The sequence below is a fragment of the Mobula birostris genome, chromosome 19 (genome assembly GCF_030028105.1).
Source record: "Mobula birostris isolate sMobBir1 chromosome 19, sMobBir1.hap1, whole genome shotgun sequence".
NCBI classification, from domain to species: Eukaryota; Metazoa; Chordata; class Chondrichthyes; order Myliobatiformes; family Myliobatidae; genus Mobula; species Mobula birostris.
The window spans coordinates 35,705,328-35,730,437 of NC_092388.1; the positions used below are offsets into that span (position 1 = coordinate 35,705,328).

The window sequence follows — 25,110 nt, forward strand, 5'->3', positions numbered from 1 at the left end:
AAGTGGTGGGAAGTTCAAGGGAAGTTCAAGTTCATTAGAGGAAGGTTTTTCACTCAGAGAGTGGCTGGTGCGTGGAATGCACTGCCCAAGTCAGCGGTGGAGGCAGATACATTAGTGAAGTTTAAGAGACTACTGGACAGGTATATGGAGGAATCTAAGGTGGGGGCTTATATCGGAGGCAGGGTTTGAGGGTCGGCACAACATTGTGGGCCGAAGGGCCTGTACTGTGCTGTACTATTCTATGTAAATATAATAGCAGGATATATTAACACAAAGTAGCAGTCTTTGTATAAATTTGTTTCCCATCAATGCTCAACACAAAATGAAATCAAAGTTGTTGTCTGAACTTCACAGTATATTGGAACCCTTTAGATCTGATAAGTTCCTCTATTTGAACTTGTTTCTCTTGTTCTTGATCTTCAATTAATCAAACATTGTTTATCTTAATCCCATCTCTACAATTTTATCTGTTTTATTCAATTATCACCTATGTTTCAACTGGGGCTCTTCATTTCTTCCTATTTATATTCATGTACAAGTCATTGCCTTAATATCCTTCTTACAACATTATGTCCAAAAGCTGCAAAGTGCACAGATTTGGGTCTGAACAAGCACTTGCTTCAATATATTCTTTCCATATCGCATTTGCTTTCTCGAACGTTCATCTAAACACCCCGATTCACTGTGGTTCCACGTTATTTCCACAATATCAAAATAAAAATCAACATTTCATGGAAATGTTCCTTGGCAGTTTGTCAGTCCTGAAGAAGGTCTGAAATGTTGACTGTTTATTCACTTCCATGGATGCTGCCTGACCTTGAGTTCCCCTAACATTCTGTGTATGTTGCTTTGGATTTCCAGGATCGGAATACTTTCTCATGTTTATTATTTTTTGGAAATAATGCATCGCCACATTTCACTGACACAAAAGTACCCAACTTCCTGGGGTTCTGCCCAGCTTCATCAATATATCTTTGCAGCTTTCTCTGACAGAATTATATATTAATTCTCCAAGAGTGGAATCATTTATACACTACTCCTTTAGATTTCGACCCAGATCATCGGTACGTTCAGAATGGATTCCTGTGACATAATGCCAAGGAACAAAAGAAAGTACTATTAAAAATCCTTCCTTGAATAGATGTTTTATTAAAATTTACTCCAGTCTTCCACTTCCCCTCAATTCCACTTCTAGATTGTTCTGTGATTCTGGCATGGATGCTTCATATTTTCTTTAAATTTTCTCTGTATCCAATCTTTTGCAATATTAGTATATACTAGTCAGATTACGATATAGGTAAGTAGTATGTGCCTTACGATGGAAAGATAAACTGCAAATGCTGAGAATCTGCTGTGCTCCATGCCCAACTAACATGATGGAATGATACAAAGGCTTTAGGCCTAGTCCAGGCTGCACCAGGGTTTGTATCAAGAACTCATTTTGGTTAGGAATGTTGTTGCTTGCTTCTAACGTTTGCATGTTTTTTTTTTATTTTTCCCCCATTCTCTGCACATCAGATGTTAGTCTTATGTTTTTAAAATTGTGTTATTTTGGGTTTCTTGCTTTGTGGCTGACCGTAAGCAAACAAATCTTAAGGTTGTATAATTTATACATTCTTTGATAATAAATGTACTTCGAAATCCTTTAACATGTAGCTTGAATCTGAAATAAATAACTAGGCAATGCTGGAAATACTCAGAACAGGCAGCATCTATGGAAAGAAAGAGTCATGCTTAAGGATTGTGGACATGAAACTTCAACTATTTCCCTTAAAAAAAAAGTGCTGCCCGACATACTGAGTCTGTTAGTAGTTTATCCAGATATTTGTAAAAGAGTTAAAACTAGAATATGATCTCAAAGATAGATTTTTCTTTGTTTCTATTTCAAGTAGCAACCACAGGCTGAGAAACAGACCACAGCACTTCTTAAGGACCCCATGAAAAGCCTGGAGGATAAAAAACGTTCCTGATTACAACAAATGAAGATTTTCAAATGGACTCAAACAATATCCTTGTAATTATCAAATCAACGCCACTGTTAAATAAACTATTGGGATCATTCAGGAACCAATACATTTTGACCTTTGCTGAAGTCAGTTGTCAGTTAATGAAGCAGTGTTGGTAATATATATGAAGCCAGGTGTTAAATGGCTTCCAGCATTGATGTATAACCTTTAACAGGAAAGGATTTTTCTACACTCAGTACTGTTTGAGTAATTCTGTAACACCTTCAGTCTACCCCAATAGAAATCTGATCTTAGATTGCTAAATGACATCAGTTCTGTTATTGCCTCAGAGAGAGCGTTGATGTGGAGATGCTGATACCTGGCAAAAGAGCCATGAGATGTTCATTTCCCAGTGGCTTATACAGCAGATTCAGCAAAATTACTTTGTGTGTGAGCCACAAGGATTGCAGTATTATGGTAAATTCAACAAACTCTAGTCATGCAGAACAGAGGGAATCTTCCTTAATACATTTGCAGGTAATGAAAAACGGCAGAAAATTTGTCAATTTGCAGGTCACCTCATCCTTCAATTACAAAGTCTACAGTCCACCAAGTCATTCTATCCTCATCTCACAAATCAAATAGGTAAAAACTGTACCACAAAGCACAGTATTCATGAGGAAATCCTTGATTAATGGAACACCCGGCATGCTTTGATTTGAAATTTTACCACAAGGAAATGGTTAAAAAAAAATGGATTTTAAAGATAATTATGTTCCAACTTTGGTACAGAGACCAACAATACAGTCCAAGTCCAGGTATAACAATTGCAGTGAGACTCCATTATTCTACATAGTCCCCAAAAGACGGCTAGAGTACAAAGGGCCAGCACTCTCCGACTTCCCATCAGTGAATAAAGATCTGGCATTTTATCCCTTTACACCTCCAAATCTCTCTGTACTTACAGCCACTAGCACGCCAAAAAAAAAGTTTAATTCTCCCATTTTGCTGCTCTTCCCAAAGTTAATAAATCACAGGCATTGTAATCCATTGTGGAATAAATTATGCTTTCATTTCATAAGTGCCCAGTAGCACCACAAGATTAGGATGTTGCATAGGGTTAAAAAGCAAACAAGGAACACAGGCATTACTGGCGGTCTTCACCATGGCAATGACCCTTGCCCTCCCTCTCCAACAACGCAGGGATGAATTCCAGTGCAGCCAATGTATGTATCCTACACGTTAATAGGAGATTACTGAAAATGCTTAACTAATCAGCTCTTAGAGGCACTGACAGACAGCAGCTTATGTCTGGCATGAAAACAAAAATAAACTTGAGCATTCATACCCTCTAACACCAATTCCAGAGAGCAAAAGAAAAAGCAACCCAACCAGTCCTTAAGAAAATAGATCCTATTTCTCATGAACTAGAAAGGAACTCATCTTCCAAATGAAATGCGAATCACAGAATAACAGAACCAAATGCTTATTAGGGACCTGGATATATGAATTGAAGATCCTATTCCAGCTTTGGCAAAAATTGGATATGCAACTGGCCAGGAGGCATTTTACCTATAGGTGTTCATCCACCCTTTGACGGCACAGTCAATGGATTGTCTCCCCTTTCAAATGATTGGACATCTTGAGCCAGCAATGTTACATAGTTCTTAGATCTCATGTTCTCTACCACTGTCCCCTTTTCTCTATGCTTCGTTGCCTCCAGACCAACGTTTTCAAGCTCTTGCCATAAGAAAATAAAGTCAATGCACATCTGGATGTTCTAAATGACCAAGAGCTTTAAAATATTACTTAACAAATCATTTAAAGGTCACCAGTAACACACATAAAAGTTGCTGGTGAACACAGCAGGCCAGACAGCATCTATTGGAAGAGGTACAGTTGACGTTTCGGGCCGAGACCCTTTGTCAGGATGAACTGAAAGATGAGCTAGTAAGAGATTTGAAAGTGGGAGGGGGAGGGGGAGATCCAAAATGATAGGAGAAGACAGGAGGGGGAGGGATGGAGCCAAGAGCTGGACAGTTGATTGGCAAAAGGGATATGAGAGGATCATGGGACAGGAGGCCTAGGGAGAAAGGGGGGGGGGGAGGGAGCCCAGAGGATGGGCAAGGGGTATAGTGAGAGGGACAGAGGGAGAAAAAGGAGAGAGAGAGAGAAAAAGAATGTGTGTATATAAATAAATAAATAATGGATGGGGTACGGGGGGGGGCATTAGCGGAGCTAGAGAAGTCAATGTTCACGCCATCAGGTTGGAGGCTACATATCAGAATGGGGATGGGACGTGGAATTAAAATGTGTGGCCACTGGGAGATGGTCCCATTCCCATTCTGGCATGTCTATCCACGGCCTCCTCTACTGTAAAGGTGAAGCCACACTCAGGTTGGAGGAACAACACCTTATATTCCGTCTGGGTAGCCTCCAACTTGATGGCATGAACATTGACTTCTCTAACTTCTGCTAATGCCCCACATCCCCCTTGTACCCCATCCAATATTTATTTATATATACACACACACACACATTCTTTTTCTCTCTCTCTCCTTTTTCTCCCTCTGTCCCTCTCACTATACCCCTTACCCATCCTCTGGGCTCCCCCCCACCTTTTCTTTCTCCCTAGGCCTCCTGTCCCATGATCCTCTCATATCCCTTTTGCCAATCAACTGTCCAGCTCTTGGCTCCATCCTTCCTCCTCCTGTCTTCTCCTATCATTTCGGATCTCCCCCCCCCTCCCACTTTCAAATCTCTTACTAGCTCTTCTTTCAGTTAGTCCTGACGAAGGGTCTCGGCCCAAAACGTCGACTGTACCACTTCCAATAAGTGCTGCCTGGCCTGCTGTGTTCACCAGCAACTTTTATGTGTTGCTTGAAATTCCAGCATCTGGAGATTTCCTCATGTTTGCGTTTTTAAAGATCACCAGTGCTACTTTTGAACCTTGAAGCTGACACTGTCCCTTCCTGCCACATGTAACAGAACTAACACGATGGATGGGAGATAATAATTTACAATGGATAGTGAACTATCATAGTTAATATGTACAGTTTCGAGCATCTGGTTCTGACATAAACATTGAATAAAAGAAATTGTCATGAATACTCTTAAATAATCACCAGATAGCTCTCTGCTAGTTTGTCCTATTTGACCAATTTTCACTTAATTTGCAAAAAAATCACTTTAAAATACCCGAATACTCAAAAACAGGAGATTTAATCAGATGGTTGGCAGCAAGATACTATCAATATGCAAATTGCATATGCAAAATCAACAATTTCCTAACACCTCCCTGTTATCTATCACTTCCAATCCACATTCCACACAAGGATAAGCAGTGGAATGGTACCACACACAAATGACCGTGAAGGCTAGAGAGCTGTGGGTCAGGAATGAAGCTAAAACCTACTCTGGAGGAATCCAGGACAGCAGCTCAGTAAAATAAAGGTCTTAAAAATTTCAGAAGGAACACATGTGAAACACTGGAGGAACACTGTAGGTCAGACAGCATCTATGGAATGAATAAACAGTTAACATTTCGAGCCAAGATCCTTCATCAGGGCTTCAAAGGAAGGGGAAAGATGCCAGAATAAAAAGGTGCTGGAGGGGAAGGAGGACGAGCTAGAAGGTGATAGGTGAAGACAGGTAGGTGGGGATGAAGTAATAAACTGGAAGGTGATAGGTGGAAAACAAATAGCTGGAGAATAAGTAATCTGATAGGAGAAGAAAATGGACCATAGGAGAAAGGGAGGAAGGAGGGGCTCTGGGGAGGTGATAGGTGTGTGAGGAGAAGAGGTAAAAGGCCAGAATGGGGAATAGAGGAAAATGGAAAGCGGAGGGAAAAAACTTACAGGAAGCAGAAATCGATGTTCCTGCCATCAGGTTGGAGGCTATCTAGATGGAATACGAGGTGTTGTTCCTCCAAGCTGAGAGTAGCCTCATTGTGGCAGAGGTGGCGGCCATGGACTGACATGTCGTAATGGGAAAAGGAAGTGGAATTAAAATGTTGGCCTTTAGGAAATTATGATTTTTGCAAATGGAGCGGAGATGATTGACAAAATAGTCCAGCAATTTACGCCAGGTCTCACCAACATAGAGCAGACTGCATCAGAAACACCAGATGCAGTAGATAACCTCAATAGATTCATTTGTGAAGTTTTGCTTCTGCTGTTAGGACTGTTTACGGCCCTTAACAGAGGTGGATGGACAGGTATAGTATATATGCCTCTTGCAGAATTGCATGCCAGAAAGGAGACTAGTAAAGACAGATGAACAGACAAGGAGATCACTGAGAGTTATCCCTGTGGAAAGCAGAATGTGTCTCTCTGTGGGATTCTGTTGAAGATGGCAGAGATTGCGGAAAAAGAAGTTGGATGTGGAGGCTTAAGGGGTGGTGGGCGAGGGGTGCATGAAGCAGCACCAATGCAAACATCAATGTAGCGCAGAAAGAGTTGGTGAGTCTGCATGAGTACATTACAGACTCCAATACATTTAAAACATACAGCTTCCTAAAGTGAAGTACGCATAACCAATTGATGCACCTGCTTGAAATGTGCATTTTGCAGAGTTTAAAAGTATTTTGAAATCCTGGCAGATGGCTGTAAAGAAGACAGAAGGGCAACCACATTTCCACTGTGTCGCTCAGTGTCAAGAATGCATGTGCTGGTCTATCGATCAGAAGTGACTGGATAGTGTAGGTTAACAAATGGGAATTACCCCACTTCAGTTATTCTCTTTTTCATTTTTGTCCCTACTGCTGTTATGAGTTTCAGTGTACCCAAAATTGGAGGATAACCACCCACGTCTCAAAGTTCAAAATGAATTTATTATCAATATACGTATATGTCACTTTACTCTGCTACCCTGAGATTCATTTTCTTCAGGGCATTCAGCTTAGTACACAAATAAAATAGAATCAATGGAAAAAAAAAACTACACACAAAGACTGACCAACAACCAATGTGTGAAAGACAACGAAAACAAATAATAATAACACATGAATACTGAGAACAGGAGTTGTGGAGTCCTTGATAGTGAGTCCAGGGCTTGTGGAATCAATTCAGTAGAGAACTGAGTGAAATTATTCACTGTGGTTCAGGAGCCTGATGGTTGAAGGGTAATAACTTCCTGAACCTGGTGGTGTGGGACCCAAAGCTCCTGTCCCTCCTTCCCAATGGCAGCAATGAGACGAGAGAATGGCCTCGATAGTGGGGGTCCTTGATGATGGATGCTGCTTTCTTGTGGTAGCTGGTGTAGATGTGCTCAAAGGTGGGGCAGGCTCGGCCTGCGATGGACTGTGCTGTTTCCACACCAGGCCATAATGCAACCAGTCAGGATATTCTCCACTGAGCATCTAAAGAAGTATGTCAAAGTTTTAAATGACATGCTGAATCCGCGAAAATTTTAAGTAGAGGTTCTGCCATGCCTTCTTTAATGGTAGTTACCGGATGGTCCCAGGACAGGCCCTCTGAAATAATAGCACCAAGCAATTTAAATCTATTGACCCTCTCCTCCTCCAATCCCCTGATGAGGACTGACTCACAGACCTCCATTTTTTCTTCCTCCTGTGGTTAATGATTAGCTCTTCTGTTTCGCTGACATCGAGAAAGAGGTTGTGGTGGCACCGTTCAACCAGATTTTCATCCCCATCCTGCATACCGAATCATCACCACCTTTGATCCAGCCAACAAACAGTGGTGTCGTCAGCAAACTGGAATATAGCATTGGAGCTGTACTTAGCCTCAGTCATAAGTATAAAGTGAGTAGAGGGCTAAGCACACAGCCTTGTGGTGCATCTGTGCTGATAGTGATTGTGCAGGTGTTGTCTCAAGATACAAGTGGAGAGAAATTTCAGGGATAGCTTCAAGAATAGCTTTATTCCATGACAGAAGTCAGAGTTACAATATCAGCACCACCAGTAATACTACTACTGGTCTCATCAACAACAATAAAGTGTTAATTAAAAATAAAGCAATCTAGGGACATATTTCGAAGTGCTCCACATATGTTATGATTCCTGAAGAGATCAAGACCCAGAGAATCTACTCCCACTCTACATTTTTCTACTCACCTCTGCCCAAATAAAGCCTGTCAAATACCTGCTCCCACCTTAATGGCTTCAAAGCACAAGAGTGCTAGCTCGAAGCAATCATTTAAGATCTGATCTTTACCACAGCTAACTATCCATCAGCAATCAAACATCTACAGCAGAATATCAACATAAATGATTTCACGTCAAAAAGAAAGTGTTACTCATCCCCAGTACTCACATTGTACGGATTTCAGCGAATTTTTTCATCAGTTAGCTCAGACAATTAATCAGTCACCTTAACTTTCTCTAAATATGTTTATTTTAATATTTTCTCTGCATGGGAGAGACTACAATTGTAGTTTTTCTGGGCTAGATATAAAAGGGGCACACAAGTAATCCTACACAGTCTCACTTTCCTACTCTTCTACTTTAGCAATGGGTTTTCAGACAAATGCTGTGTTTCGCCTTTGTTTAATAGAGTCTATGTATCAGTGAAAGAGGTCTGGCAGACAGCTGGGGTTGAGACAATCATTTACAGGATGAACATTTCCATGTGAATAATTTGGTAAAGGAAGAGTTGACTTTTAATTGTCTGCTTAAATATTAGTCAGTTTTCCCCCTGCCTCCACTGCTCTCAAAGATGTTCAAATGGCATGAAGAGAATGGATAGAATTCCCATCTGAATATGCTCTATGTCACCCAAAGCCCTTATGTCAGACTGGAGATCAGTCTGGGCATATGTGACCAGAATACTACTTTTCTAGTAGACACTAGGACCAACTGGTCCGGACTCTTCTCCACAAGGTGGAGGTGGAGATTAGGAGGGTTAATGGCACCTAACAGCAACTCCTTTACTTGTATCTTTGTAAACAGCTCTATTTCCATCTTTAATATCTCTATTTTTCCCTTTCAGGGTTCTTTTGAAGATCCTGACCTGGAGTTACATGCTGACTACAGTTCTTTGCGGGAATGGGACCCGTTCTTGGGTTTCACAACTGGCCGTTGTTCAACACGCCAAGGGCTTGGCCTAAGACCCGAAATCTTTAGGCACAGAAAAGGCGACGCAACGGAAATTTAACCAGCGGGTTGCTTGTTATGTATCCACCCTCACTGTGAAACAGAGGCAACTCTTTCTCCTTTATTAGGGAGAGAGAGAGAGCCTGTGGTACGTCAAATGCCGGGTGAACAATGTAGTCTTTGGAGTACTGCAAGTCTGTGTCTTTGCTGTTGCCTTGCTCACATTTGAGTGCTCGATGGTGGGTGCCAATGCTTTTATTTTGCCGGTGGGTGGGGGGAATTGTTGTTTGCTGCCACTTAACTTGCAGAAAGGGGACTTTGGGGTTCTAACTTAACTGCCCTTCATTCCTAAGTGCACTCCTCTATTTTTGTGGATGGTTGCGAAGAAAAAGCATTTCAGGATGTATATTGTATACATTTCTCTGACATTAAATGTACCTTTGAAACAATGACCTCTCTCATTAATAGGTGTTTTCATCCACAAGACTGCTGCTCGCTGCTTTTCTGCACCATTCTCTAAACTATAGAGACTCTTGCGCATGAAAATCCCAAGAGATCAAGCAGTTTTGCTGAGGTACTCAAACCAATTGCACCAATTATCCTTCCACAGTCAAAGTCATTTAGAAACATTTCTTCTCCATTCTGATGTTTGGCCTGAACAACTGAACCTCTTAACCATGATCTGATGTTTTATATGCATTGAGTTGGTGCAACATGATTGGCTGGTTAGACATTTGCATCAGCAAGGTGTACAGGTGGCCACTGAATGTATTTAGTGATGATGGACATGTACAAAAAATGCACTTGAACAGAGGGCAAAGATTTTACATGGTAACTGTCCACATAATCAACAGGACTTTATCTCAGCTATGATCTTTAAATCTCAATCCATCCTTCCAGTAAAAAGTCATCTCCTCCAATACCCCTCAATTGGAAGGGAACAGAAATTAATTGTGTAGTCAGTTGTTAATTACTGCTTTTGACACTATTTATAGATTGACAGCCATTTGGATACTCTCCTCATTATCTCAACAACTATTCCAGGTCAAATTTATAGGCAAAAACAAAAGCAGAAAGCTAATTTTTTTAAAAATAAATTTAAATTGAATTAATCTGAAATGCAACAGATGTTTAAAGCACACACACACACACACACACAAAGATCAGATGTGTGGAACACAAATAATGAAAGAATTAAAACCTTCCGATGATGTTGCATTTTCAAAACTTTTCATAGGTTGGCACTGCAGATGCAAGGTACTGTTACAATTATCTAATCTGAAGTGTATTCCACATCATATTTACATATTCAGCAGTTAGTGCCTTCACAAAACAGACTGAAAACCAGAACCCACAGAGCACTGCGTGTCCAACCTCTTCAACAAAATTGTCCAAACTGTCAAAGTGCAATATTTGAACACTACTTCAAATACATTTTTAAAATTTAAATAGGTCAATTAATTATAGTTAAAGGTTTGGAGGTTCAACTCTGGAACATACTCAAGGCACACATCCTGGTAAACAGCAAGGGCTTTTCAGACCATCAGGCCTATGCCAGTGGCTAAAAGAGCCACAGAGCTTACTTCTATTCCTAGATGTTGTAGGCAAATTTCTTCTGTGAAATATATACAACTGGATGAAATGTGGTCATTGGAAAGGGTTCGGTCCCAAAGCAGTTCCATTCTTAGACAATTATTAACTGGACTTGGCAGAGAACAAGCTTCAGCCCATAAAGCTGGATCACCAATAGGACTGTAACTAATCCACTTCCCAGATTCCCAAAACACAGATGCAAGTACCTTGCCTTCTTGTTAACTCAGTCTTTGTAGTGCACCCTGTACAAAGGTAATACGGAATAGAGGTAGGGGAGTTATTAAAAATAAAAGGTATATGGGTCAAAGCAATAGTTTTCATTAAAAGCGTGAAAGCTGAGATTTCTGTAATTTGCAATGTCACTGGGCTCCCTCATCAACTATAAAATATTACAACAAGGAAGTCGGTACAAACTCACACCTGAATTACAACTTCCTAGATTTTTTTTTTAAACATTTGATTGAAAAAGCATTTAACCACCAATTTCAAAGTTACATGTTTCCATTTTACATATTCCCACAGGAGGTGGTGCAGGCAGTGGGCATACTGCCAACAGGCTTCTGGAGTAACACAACACCCAGTTACTTCAATGCCTAGTGCCCTTAAATAATCTACACCAAATTTTACTGTATACCATGGATCTCTTGCTCTCGTGGTCTTAAAAAGTTAATTGGAAAAAGATTCACTGCCTCAAATTTGGGAACCTTATAAATTCAATACCTGCAGCTAATTTTAGACTCCATCCCATTCCTGTGGATCCAGATGGCAGACCATCTTTAAAACATTAGGAGACTGGAACAAAAGAGGGTAATCCAACATTCTTGAGAAAAAAAAAATCAATAGTCATTTGTAACTACCTCAAATCCTCATGGCCAATTTCACCATTCTCTCAGGAGGAGCTAACACCACTAAGCTAAATTTGTCTCTGCACCAAATCGTATGTGGAATGGTGAATAGATACAAATGATAAATTAATCTCAATGCCCAGTGACCTTGACAGGAAGTATCGTGAATGGAGGACTCAATGGGCTTTATTGCAAATCGCCCCCCGCCCTGGCGCAGCTTCAAGTGTAAAAGTGTGGGGGGATAAAAAACTGAGCAGAATAACAGATGGCAAGTGGAACTCAGGAAGCCCTTGGAGAGGTCAATAATTTTAGGGCATAAAATTACTGTACATAATCATGCCCAAGATATTTTTTTCTTAGGTTGTTAGGTTGAGCCCATAAAACATACGACTCAAAGAGGTAGCTACAATTATTTTCCCACTTTCTGCAGTCTTCTCTAGCCAGAGGGGTGCAAAGTTGGCTTATTCCATGAAAGTTAACAATTCCAAAGCATTTGCAGCACCATCACTTCTGGCTTGCCTTCTGAGAGAGAATTTTTCATCCTATCGCTAGGGCTAAGTGTGGCAATTAGCAGCATTGTGAAGTCAATAGAGTCAAAAAGATTACAGCAAGCTGCTGATGCCAAGTCCTTCTCCATTATTTATTTAGGAAATAACTAGGCATAAGATGACTACTTCCTAGTGGAATCCTGTTAACTAAGGTTACACCTTGTGAGAAAGTGAAAATCCACAATTGAAGTCAGCCTGACAGGAACACTCTCGTGTGGTAGCAATGATGGAAAAACATTTAAGATGTTTATCAAGCCACAACCATGCATCTGCCACCTGGGCACCTCTGAGTAGAGAAACAATAGAGCTTGATTTAAATTTATTCTGGTCCTACCTCTAATAATTTGAGCTATTCCCCAAAGATCCCAGTGTTAAGCAAAACTGGGAAAGCTACTGACTCATACAGCCCTTCTTGACAGAGACACATGATAGGCTGAATGGACTTAGTTGCATCACAAGTTTTCTATCATTCAATCATTAGCAGGTTTAAGACATACACATCTTACAGCGGAAACATTAACATGAGAGGTTTCCACACACATTCTGCTGTACTGTACTTATATCAAATCGTATTCATTTCTGGGCTGAAAAGATTGAATGAAGGCAATAAATTATATTTCAGACATGCAAGAGTTTATTCACATATTTTGACTTGGCATGATGTAGTGACAAATATAATTTTATATTCAAGTTTTTTTAACCATCAACATGAATAGCAATAAAAAATAGATTTTCAACAGATGCCAAAAAGGGGAGACACCCAGGTACACTTGGTAAACATGAAGCAGATCAATTGCTTTCATAAACTAAAAACACATGCTTATGCTGAAGTGGAAGCAATACTCAGTTAAGACAGGATGGCAAAAAAAAAGAGTAGGAGAGCAAGGGCAGAAAGAACAGAACAATTTTGAGCAGATTAGATACTTGGGCAAGGTATACATCTATTAGAAGGTGAGATACTGGAAGCTTTTTTTTAAATTAAGCTACATTTGGAAGCATTTAGATGATGGGATCTACATTATGGTCAAGCATCAAACTGTCAATTTTTGGAAACTGTTCATGTACGAACATTTATTCAAGCAGCTAAGCACAAACAATAGAGTATGCCACCATCACACTGAAACACTCTAAAAAAAAATTACCCTTGTATAAATGGCAGCCTCGCTCTTACAAGAAACAAAGTGCTTATGCGATCAAGCTAAAAACAACTGCACGCCAAGTTCACACAAAGGAAAACACACACAAAAGAAAAATCTTGGTAGAACTCAAATGAAATTAATTAAGAACAGAGCAGTGTGCAATCATGAATAATTTGTGTACTTAGAAAACCCCACATAATTTGACTGCAGAAATTCACTGGATACATCTCTATGTCATCTTTATTGTTACTATTTTTGACAAGTAGGCCCAAATTCTTTTAGTTTTAAAAAAAAAGCTTACTGGCAGTTAAATTTGCATCTTTAAATTAGCCTTCTCACTGTGTTCAAGATCACAACATAAATAGGTAAGTGAAGTGTTAATAGAGTACGTCACATTGCATTCAAGTTACTAAATCTCATTAAAACTCACTGCATCGTTCAAATGGTCTTATTACTAGACAAAAGGAAAATCTGTTTTCTTACCCAGAATCCTCCAGGAATCCTTCCAATTCATCTTTCTGTTCAGCCAAGTTAGACTCCAGATCCAGGTAGGTACCATTGTGAGATAACTGCAGAGCACAGTCATCAAGCTGCAATAAATTTTTTAAAAAAGTTGATTTATCAATTATTAGAAGAGTGTGTGGAAATTAGCCCAAACATCCTCCCTGCAACTTGAAAAGGAACTTGCCAATATCCACTCTACACTCAGTGACCAGTTTATCAGGTAGCTGTATACTTGCTTGTTAGTGCAAATATCTAATCAGTCAATCATTCAGCAACCACTCAATGCATAAAAGCATGCAGACATTGTCAAGGTTCATTTGCTCAGACTGGAGAAGAAATATGATCTAAGTGACTGACTGTGGAATGATTGTTGGTGCCAGACAGGGTGGTTTGATTATCTCAGAAACTGCTGATCTCCTGGGATTTTCACTCAGAGCAGTTTCTAGAGTTTACAGAGAATGGTTCTTAAAAAAAAATCATTAAGTTTTAGTTCTGTGGGCAAAAAAGCCTTTCTAATAAGAGAGGTCAGAGGAGAATGGCCAGACTGGTTCAAGCTGACAGGAAAGCAACAGTGTAGGGTCATGTAATTGGAGAAACACACATAATTCACAACCACCGACATTGAGTTGCAGTTTTGCTTCAACAGGCTGCTCTGATGTGATGACATTGTTACGTAAACACTTTTACCGCTCATTTTTATTTAGGTTTTGGAGTTCAATAAAATCTGTTACGGGTTTCATTAAACATAAAATGCCTCACTTTGCTTTATTTGTGAAAAACTACATTTTACATTTCACTCTGTTTTAATGTTTCAATGTACATATGATAAACAAAAAGGCAATCTTTAGCTTGACAGAACTTTACTTAATCCCGTATTTATTTTCTAATCCAATAGTAATTCTCTGTACAGAACTGATTTATTTGCTCATACATTTTTTTTTGGTAAAAACTAATGTTAACCTTCAAGCAAAGTGCAGATGTCTTGGAGGATTTAGAGTACAATTTGGGGAGAAGGAATAAAGAAGAGGTTCTGTAACTATTTCTGATCAATTTCTTTCAAATAAGAAAGACAACTAAATAGTCTAAAATCAAGAATTCACTTAATTGCATTAGAATTATGTCATGTTTTCACATTGATTACATAGAACAGTAAACATTACATCACATTCTCTTGAACGCAGTCAAGAATGAAAGAAAATTGACCGAACAATATTACTAAAGGATAAATTCCATCAGATGTTGGTCAAACTGCAACAGTGAAACAAAATCCATGGTTAAATTAAGCAACTGTGATACTATAATAACAGGAGAAAGGAAGCTTAGTTTTAGCCTGGAGCACCAAAGCTCAATACCACAAAGCATAGTCGTGTCTGTGTTTACAATGGAATACTAAATTAAGAAATTTGAAGTTCAAGAGGGCAGGAGGTGAACTTGGATATTCAAGTCAGATACTCAAAGTTTCTACAAAATGCTCACAAAACAGTCCATATACTGTATCTCACTATTAAGGATTTTGAGACAATGGCTGAATTAAGGGACAACAAGGAGTGAAGAAAAATGTAACGGTAGTTGAATAAGAAATAAATCAAGATTAAAAAGTCAACAGTGGCAGTTACAAATGCAATAGCACCTTGTACAGTGGTTTCAGCAAAATTTCATTGCAGGTCACTTTGGGCATACCCTGGTGCATGTAAAACTATGGAAGCCTCAATAGTCCAGAGATGTGAGCAGAGCAGCATGCAAATGTGCTCTGAACACACCTTCTGCAGAGGACACACGACAATTGCAAGAAGTGGGAAAGCAATGCTGTTTAGGTTGTGGAGATTGAAAGACAGAGTCCTTCGGGATAAGTGTTTGAATAGAAATAAGCAATGTGAAGAAGAAATAATAAACACTGTACAATGTCCACAAAAAGGTTCCTGCTGAGCTCTTAAAACTATTTCTGTAAATAACAGGGTTTATGGACTGTGGCCACATGGGTCCTGTCACTAACTCCAGAGGTTTGGAACGCTCTCCTAACATGGAAAGCAAAAATGAGAGGAAGGCGCAACAAGCCACAATTTATCACAAGATACTCAACGCATCTATACGAGGCGGGTAGCAAGAGAAAGCAAGTCTCAAGGTGGGACCAAGGAGGATCCCCTAGACCTATGGAATCTGTCCGTGGGTATACATCTAGTAATGTGGAATAGAGCAGCTTTGACATGGATCATGCAGAGTCCAAACAACATTTCCAAGCAGAAATGCTAAAGTCTATATTCTAGATGAAGATGCATCTTTTATGGGATTTTCCTGCAAAACCAAAAAAAAATACATACGCTTACTTTACAGTGTGAGGGGATCCAGGAGTGCCCCTATTAACTGTTTGGAGAGAGACATTTATCATTGATGGTTTGTTTGGAAAGGAGAGAGAGACAAAGTTATTTACCACCGATGTGTTGCTTTTGAAAAGAGAGAGAGAGAGAGACGAAGATTGACAGTTGGATTGTCACTTTAAGGCATTGGAAGTAACTTTGGATTTTTACTGAGTTTGGAGTTGGAGACAGCACCGAGCAGCTCTAAGGTTGCTATGGTGACCAAAGGCAGATTGTTGATGTTACTTTCAAGGACTTGTTGCCTGCTTGTACTCCTTTACAGACAAAGAAAGGAGGGGCTCTTTGAATGATAGGTGATGCTCAGCCTGATGAAATAAATGAGGACACATGATCTGGACACTGAATGAGCACTGTTGTGCCCGCAGAAAAAGTGGGTTTTTGGAGGATCGATCAGGCGGATCAATCCAAATTGCTATTCCATTGGTGAAGGAGGGGTTGACTGGTGGGGAGTTGTCTATGTATCCACCCTCGCCGGGGTGATAGCTCCACCACAGAAGACCGGTCCCCCTGGTTAAAGTCACAGGCGGTGACTTGTAAAGGATTTCGGAGGATGACGAGAAGATCGACAGCATCAGCTCACCTGAGGACTCGACTCGACTCGACTCATATCTCTCTCTCTCCCCCCCCATCACTACTCAACTAAATACCACGAACTGAACTGAACTTTACTCAACATCATAAGACTGTATCTTTTTACCCCTAGACTTAAAGAAGCTTGGTTTTTCCATACATATATATTTCACACTTACTTTTATATATAATCATTGCTAACCTGTTTGATTTATCTACATTTATATTACTGTATTGCGTAGTTACTAATAAATATTATTAGTTGTTAGCAATACCAGACTCCAAAGTGATTTCTATTTCTGCTGGTTTCTTAACCCCTGTCACAGGGTATATGACAACAGTCAAATGTCAGCTACCTGTATAAACACCTAAAATATCAAATCCAACATTGTTAAATTACTTTTTCAATTACGTATTCAAATAAAGACAATTTCTTGCAAGCTGCTGACATAGTATCTTCTGTGCCTCATTTTATGATCAAACAATTTATCTCTTCAGAAACAAGTGTTACTTAATTTGTAATATATCCAATAATGTGAATAACTAAACGAAGTGTCACTCATTTAAAGACGACAAAAATATGCAAAGCCCGGTGATAAAATGCCTATATCCATATTCAGGTTACTTTCACCTAACTTTACACTGTTATAACATCTGCAATTTCATTTGAACAAGAACAAATGACTTCAAAATTACTTTCAGGTTATTAAAAACAGGATGGTAACAGTAACAAGATGCTGGAAGAACTCAGCAAGTCAGGCAGCATCTGTGAAAGGGAATGAAGAGTTGGTGTTCCACGCCAGATGGCAACATTCATCTTTTAGGGTCATCTGTATTGTGCGGCAGCCACACACAAAGCCTGGGGCACAAAAATCTGCATATTTCGTTAGATTTCCAACCTTACAGTACCCGTTGAAGAACATGAAAATTTCCCAACAGTTTCAATCTTCATTAAATAGTGGAAATAATGAAAACAAAACCTCTTTTTAGCCAGTTTTATGAAATGTCATATTTTGTATTTTTCTTTCTCCTATCTACCTTATCTGCCCAAGGAGAGCATACAAAATATTATGAAGAGAAATCACTCACTTAGTCAAGATTTATGCATAAATTATTGACTTTATAAAGATGTCACACAAGCAATGCTTGAACTCTAGAACTTGCATCAGTCACATTCAGAGTTCAAATAGAAGGTTGCAGTCCTATCAAAACAAAAAGGCCATTTTTAAAAAATATAAAAGAATGCTTCCCAAACTTGATGTTATATTTTGGATTGAATAATCTTGCAAATAATTTCAAATGGCCAAAACTGGTAGTGATTAATTTAATTAGTTGATTTTGCAAAGTTATTTTTCTGATAGCTATATTTAGAAAGCACAAATCAACTCCAGACCAATCTCTGACATTCCCAAGGAGTTTTTTTTTTAGTTTATAATATGATTGATACACTTGGGTAGCTTGAAAACTTCAGTGGCTTCAAGAGTTGGAATCAAATGTTGAAATTGCCCATCTGAAACTAAATTCCACTTGAAGGTAAAGATTCTCACTGAAATTTGCCCCATCTGTTCCTGCTCCCAGTTGCTTTACACCACGCAGCATTTCCAGCCAAAACAATGACAGAAATCCTACTCCAATGCATCTCCTGATATTGTTCAGAACCTCCTATTGGAAAGAGGTTGGTGTCCAATTGCATGCTTCCCCACCTTACCCAATTATCGTTCTCATGTTAGGTTGGTATGAAAAATTCAGCACTCCCATCCTCCTTTAGGACAGTCAAACTTCAGTTAGCATTTCCTCCGCATCACTACTATATCAGACTTATTTGGATGCTGTGTCTGGAGATTGGAAGCACTCAAGAGTCGCAAACCTAGATCACAATAATTTGAAAAGTTAATCTCATTTCTCTCATCTGGAGGTTAATTCATTTTGATATTGTGACTAGTTAGCAAACAGAGATGAATCCACCCAAGGTTACAAAAGATTAGGCAAGAGCTTAAATGCCTTAACATTTGTTTACTGAATATTGCTTGGGCTTCCATAATTATAAGGATGAAGTTTCTCTGGTACACCCAACTCAGATGTAGACACGACTGAATTTTTTGCTTAGCGAACTACCTTTCCCAACACCAGTATCCAAACTTTGTTTAAACCATATCCAAATACTTCAAATTCCCAAAACCCTTGCCAACATTGGTTACAAAATATAGGCCATTTGACCCATTAAGACTGCTCTGTCAATTTTTCATGGCTGATCCTATCTTGCTCTCACCCCCAATCTCCAGCCTTCCACCACCCCATATCCCTTCATGCCGTGACCAATAAAGAACCTATCAACCTCTGCCTTAAATATACTTAAAGACTGGGCCTCCACAGCTACCTAGGGCAAAGAATTCCAGATTCACCACACTCTAGCTAAAAAAATTTCTCCTCATCTCCATTCTAAAAGGACACCCCTCTAGTCTTAGACTCTCATACCATAGGAAACATCCTAGCCACATCAAGGCCTTTCACCATTTAAAAGGTTTCAATGAGATCACCCCTCATTCTTCTGCATTCTAGTGAATAGAGGCCCAGAGCTCATCATATGTCATCATATGACATTCCTGGGATCATTTTTGTGAAACTCCTTTGAACCCTCTCCAGTTTCAGCACATTCTTTTTAAGGGGTCCAAACTGTTATCAATACCCCAAGCAAGGCATCACCAGAGCTTCATAAAGTATCAACGTTACATCCTTGCGTTTATATTCTAGTCCCCTTGAAATTAATGCTAACATCGCATTTTCCTTCCTCACAACAGACTCAACCTGTAAGTTTTAGGGAATCCTTTACAAGGATTTACCCTCTGTGCCTCAGTTTTTTGTATTTTCTCTCCATTTAGAAAATAGTCAACCCTTCAATTTCTTCTACCTAACTGCATGACCACACATTTCCCAACATCGTATTCCAGCTCCCATTTCTTTGCCCATTCTCCAAATCTGTTCAAGTCCTTTTGTAGCCTCCTTACTTCCTCAAAAATACATGCACCTCCAACCTTCTTATCATCTGCAAACTTGGCCAAAGAGCCATCAATTCCAACATCCAAATTATTGACATACAACATAAAAAGAACCAGTCCCAACCAAGACCCCTGTGGAACACCACTAGTCACTGGCTGCCAAGCAGAAAAAGCACCCTTTATTCTCTCTTTTTGCCATCTGCCAATCAGCCACTGCTTTATCCATGCTAGATTCTTTCCTGTTATACCATGCATTCATAGCTTTTTAAGCAGTCTCATGTGTGGCGCCTTATCAAACGCCTTTTGAAAATCCAAGTACACATCAACTGATTCTCCTTTGTCTATCCTGCTTGTTATTTCTTCAAAGAATTCCAACAGATTTATCAGGCAAGATTTTCCCTTGAGGAAACCATATTGACTATGGCCTATTTTACCCTGTGCCTCCAAGTACCCTGAGACCTCATCCTTAATGATCAACTCCAATAGCTTCCCAACTACTGAGGTCAGACTAACTGGCCTATAATTTCCTTTCTTCTGCCCCTCTCCCTTCTTGGAGTGACATTTGCGATTTTCCAGCCTTCCGGAGCCATTTCAGAATCTAGTGATTCTTGAAAGATCGTTACTAATGGCTCCACGATCCCTTCAGCCTTCTCTTTCAGAACTCTGGTGCATACACCATCTGGCCCAGGTAACCTATCTACCTTCAGACCTTTCAGTTTCCCCAAGAACCTTCTCCCTAGTTATGGTAACTTCACACACTCTGTGATCCCTTGATACATGGTACTTCCACCATACTGCTAGTGATGCAAAATACTTATTCAGTTTACTTGCCACTACTACCTCTCCACAATAGTTTTCCAGTGATCTGATGTCCACTCTCACCTTGTATCTGAAGAAACTTTTGGTATCCTCTTTAATATTACTGGTTTGTTTACTTTCATATTTTATCTTTACTTTCTTAATGATTTTGTCTTAGTTGCCAGTACATAAATGCAAGACTAAATAAATAGATAGCAGGTACACTAGATAAATATATAGGTGCATATTGGTGTAATTTAACAATTGGACTTCAGCCGCCAATGAGACCAACATAAAAAGGCTTAAAGAAAATAACCTCACACATTGGAGTTTAGAGGCAGGAGATGTGGGGGGGGGGCACTGGTAATAAATAAATAATTTATTATTTATATTACAAATTCTGTCTTAGTGGACAGCGAAATATTGAAGCCTATTGAAGACACAAGTTGTGTGATTGAGGAAATAGATGAGAGCCATGAGGCATTGACAAATTGGATGGTGAGAAATGGTGGCAGAGATCAAAGGTGGAGGAAATGCAAAGACTTCCACTGCAGATCAAATAAACAGGTGTTTTTTTTAAAATGATAGGAAGTCAGCAAATGCAGAGGGTAGAGAATTCGAGTGGGATCTCAAAGGCCAATTATAAATTATTTTGTACAAATGCTTTTGAAGTCATAGTGGAATATGACTCCCTTCTCAGGAATCAGAATCAAAATTATCACCACTGGCATGAGACGTGAAATTTGTTAACTTAGCAGCAGCAGTACAATGCAATATATAATATAGGAAAAAACACAACATAAAATAAAAATAATAAAAACTAATCAGTTACAGTATATATATATTGAATAGATTAAAAATTGTGCAAAAAACAGAAGTACTATATATTAAAAAAGTGAGGTAGTGTTTAAGGGTTCACTGTCCATTTAGGAATCGGATGGCAGAGGGGAAGAAGCTGTTCCTGAATCGCTGAGTGTGTGCCTTCAGGCTTCTGTACCTCCTACCTGATGGCAACAGTGAGAAAGGGGCATGCCCTGGATTCTGGAGGTCCTCAATAATGGACGTTGCTTTTCTGAAATACCACTCCTTGAAGATGTCCTGGGTACTTTGAAGGCTAGTACCCAAGATGTAGCTGACTAAATTTACAACCCTCTGCAGTTTCTTTCGGTCCTGTGCAGTAGCGCCCCCATACCAGACAGTGATGCAGCCTATCAGAATGCTCTCCACAGTACAGCTATAGAAGTTTTTGAGTGTATTTGTTGACATGCCAAATCTCTTCAAACTCCTAATGAAGTATAGCTGCCGTATTGCCTTCTTTTTAACTGCATTGATATGTTGGGACCAGGTTAAATCCTCAGAGATCTTGACACCCAGGAACTTGAAACTACTCACTCTCTCCACTTCTGATCCCTCCATGAGGATTGATATGTGTTCCTTCATTTTTCCCTTCCAGAAGTCCACAATCAGTTTTTTCGTCTTACTGACATGGAGTGCCAGGTTGTTGCTGTGACACCACTCTACTAGTTAGCATACTGTATCTCACTCCTGTACGCCCTCTCATCACCACCTGACATTCTACCAACAATGGTTATATCGTCAGCAAATTTATAGATGGTATTTGAGCAATGACGAGCCTCACAATGACTAGTCATCGGTAAATAGAGAGCAGTGTAGTAGGCTAAGCACACATCCCTGAGGAGCACCAGTGTTGATCATCAGCGAGGAGGAGATGTTATCACCAATCCACACAGATTGTAGTCTTCTGGTTAGGAAGTTGAGGATCCAATTGCAGAGGGAGGTATAAAGGCCCAGGTTCTGAAACTTCTCAAATCAGGATTGTGAGAATGATGGTATTAAATGCTGAGCTATAGTCGATGAACACCATCCTAACATAGGTGCTTGTGTTGTCCAGGTGGTCTAAGGCCGCGTGAAGAGCCACTGAGATTGCATCTGCCATTGACCTATTGTGGCAATAGGCAAATTGCAATAGGTCCAGGTTCTTGCTGAGGTAGGAGTTCATTCCAGTCATGTCCAACCTCTCAAAGCATTTTTTTTTCACTGTCGATGAGAGTGCTACCCGACAATAGTCATTATGGCAGCTCACATTATTCTTCTTAGGCACTGGTATAATTGATGCCTTTTGAAGCAAGTGGGAACTTCTGCCCGTAACAGTGAGAGGTTGAAAATATCCTTGGATACTCCCACCAGTTGGTTGGCACAGGTTTTCAGAGCCTTACCAGGTACTCCATCGGGACCTTCCACCTTGCGAGGTTCACTCTCTTTAAAGACAGCCTAACATTGGTCTCTGAGACAAAGGTCACAGGGTTATCAGGTGAAGCAGAGATCTTCAAGCTGTAGTTCTATTCTCCCTTTCAAAGTGGGCATAGAAAATGTTGAGTGCATCTGGTAGTACAGTATCGCGGCTGTTCATGCTATTGGATCTTGCTTTGTAGGAAGTAATGTCTTGCAAACCCTGCCAGAGTTGTCGTGCATCTGATGTCACCTCCAATCTCTTTCGAAACTGTTTCTTCGTCCTCGAAATAGCCCTCCACAAATCATACCTGGTTTTCTGATACAGGCCTGGATTGCCAGACTTGAATGCCACAGATCTAGCCTTCAGCAGATGACGTACCTCCTGGTTCATCCACAACTTTTGGTTTGGGAATGTTCAGTAAGCCTTTGTAGGCACACACAAATCCACACAGGTTTTAATGAGGTCGCTAACAACTGCAGCACACTCATCCAGGTTTGAAGATGAATCCCTAAATACAGTCCAGTCCACCGATTCAAAGCAGTCCTGTAGGCACTCTCACTACTGATGCTGCAGACTTCAGCCTCTGCCTATACTCAGGGAGTAGAAGTACAGCCAGGTGATCAGACTTCCTGAAGTGAGGGCATGGAATAGCACAGTAGGCATTCTTGATGGCGGTGAAGCAACCGTCCAGTGTGTTGTTACCTCTGATCTGTTGATGGTAATTGCTTAGTGATTTTTTTTTTCCCCAGACTGGACTGATTAAAGTCTCCCAGAATGATGGTGAAGGCATTAGGATAGATTACAAAAGAATGCCAGTTCTATTATGGTGCTCCAGAGCCCCAGTTGTAATTATAACACCTCCAGAAAGATAACTATCCTGAAAAACATACAGCATTAATTCACCGGGAATGATGCCAGTGCTAAAATGCTAGAAGAGTCGCTGAGACCAGATATCACATGAGTAGGGGAGATCAAGAACCAATTTAACTGCAGCATCTTAAGCCAAATGAGAAATAGAAACTAACTCTCGATTCAAGGTCGAGAAAGGGCAGCATAACCTCAAAAGTAGAGCTGTACCATTTCAGGGAGCAGCTTAGAGCAGGGGTTCCCAACTTTTATGCCATGCACCAAAAGCATTAAACAAGGGGTCCGTGGAGCTCGTATTGGGAACCCCTGGCTTTGAGTAATGGGGTAATAGGGAGGAGTACACAAGAAACAAAAAACTGCTGATGCTTGTAATCTAATTGAGTTCAAATTCCATTTATATGTTATGTTAAGCAAAAACCAAGACAAAGAAGGACCAAGTATCATCGTCAATAGACAAATAGACCAGACATAAGCGACTGAATGGAATTCTCCTATCCCCAGTAATTACCTTGCGTGTGAATTTACTTACCTTGAATTCTTCCTGGTCTACAGACACAAGAACTGAAATCAACTAATCAGTGACGCCTATGGTACAAAAACTGGGTAGCACCATCCAGCACAGCCCTTTGAGGTTGGGTCAATTTTTTTGGGGAACTTTCTCTCACAAATAAACTATGATGCATTTTGATGGCAGATACAGTTAAGTAGTAAAATGGTTAAATAAATGTTTCATAGAGTTCACTTGGTGCCACATAATACTGGATTTGAATTACAAGATAATCTCAATTCATTTCCAGCTATTAAGATTTAAAGACCAGGCTTAGAAAAGTGATGCTGTACAATTGCTGCTTACTGTCCCAAGGAATCAAGCAACAGCTTACATAGGAAAGTTTGCTCTTCAGGACAGAATCCCCTCAAAGTTCAAAGTAAGTTTATTATCAAAGTACATTTCTGTCACCAGATACAAACCTGAAATTCATTTGTCTTGCATGCATAGTCAATAAATCCAATAACCATAATATAATCAAAAAAGTGACTCAAATTGCAACTATATCCCATTACACTGAATTTCACCTTAACCCATGATCCATACAGCAATTTCAAAGTTATACCTAGAATTGTAATTTCTGCTTTATATAGGGTACCTAATACAGCTCCAAAACTCCTTGTGCATACACTGATACAGGGACTGCTGCAAAGTACCATGTTTCCCTTCCACCCATCATTGCTGCAGTCCTTACCTGCATCTCCTCCATTCTCCATACATCTGCTCTCAGCCCGTCCTCCCGCAAGGGTTCCCCTCGCCCTTACCTACCACCCTATGAGCTTCCACATCCAACACATCATTCTGAATAATTTCTGTCATCTACAACAGGATCCTGCCACTTCACCAGCAAATCTGACAGGGCCATCTACTGTATCTGGCGTGGCCCCCCATACAGCAGTGAGAAACATCGATCGGGGGACTATTTTGTCAAACATGGTTGTTCCATCCACCACCAAAGGCAAGATTTCTTGGTACCCACCCATTTCATTTCAACTTCCCGTTTTGACTATTCGATCCTTTGCTTCCTCTGTCACAATGAAGCCCCTCTCTGGTTAGCAGAACCTCATCCTGTCT

The 25,110-nt window shown here is 40.0% G+C and overlaps 1 protein-coding gene across 19 annotated transcripts in view; it reads right to left on the bottom strand.

Annotated features, from left to right (window-relative positions):
* fhod3b (formin homology 2 domain containing 3b) overlaps positions 1-25,110 on the bottom strand; it is a 580,851-nt gene that overhangs the window by 529,865 nt on the left and 25,876 nt on the right. For all 19 annotated transcript variants that reach the window (XM_072283418.1, XM_072283417.1, XM_072283413.1 and 16 more), the window contains exon 2: positions 13,609-13,715. In XM_072283418.1, the coding sequence (XP_072139519.1) occupies positions 13,609-13,715 (107 nt within the window). The remainder of the gene's footprint in view (positions 1-13,608; positions 13,716-25,110) is intronic.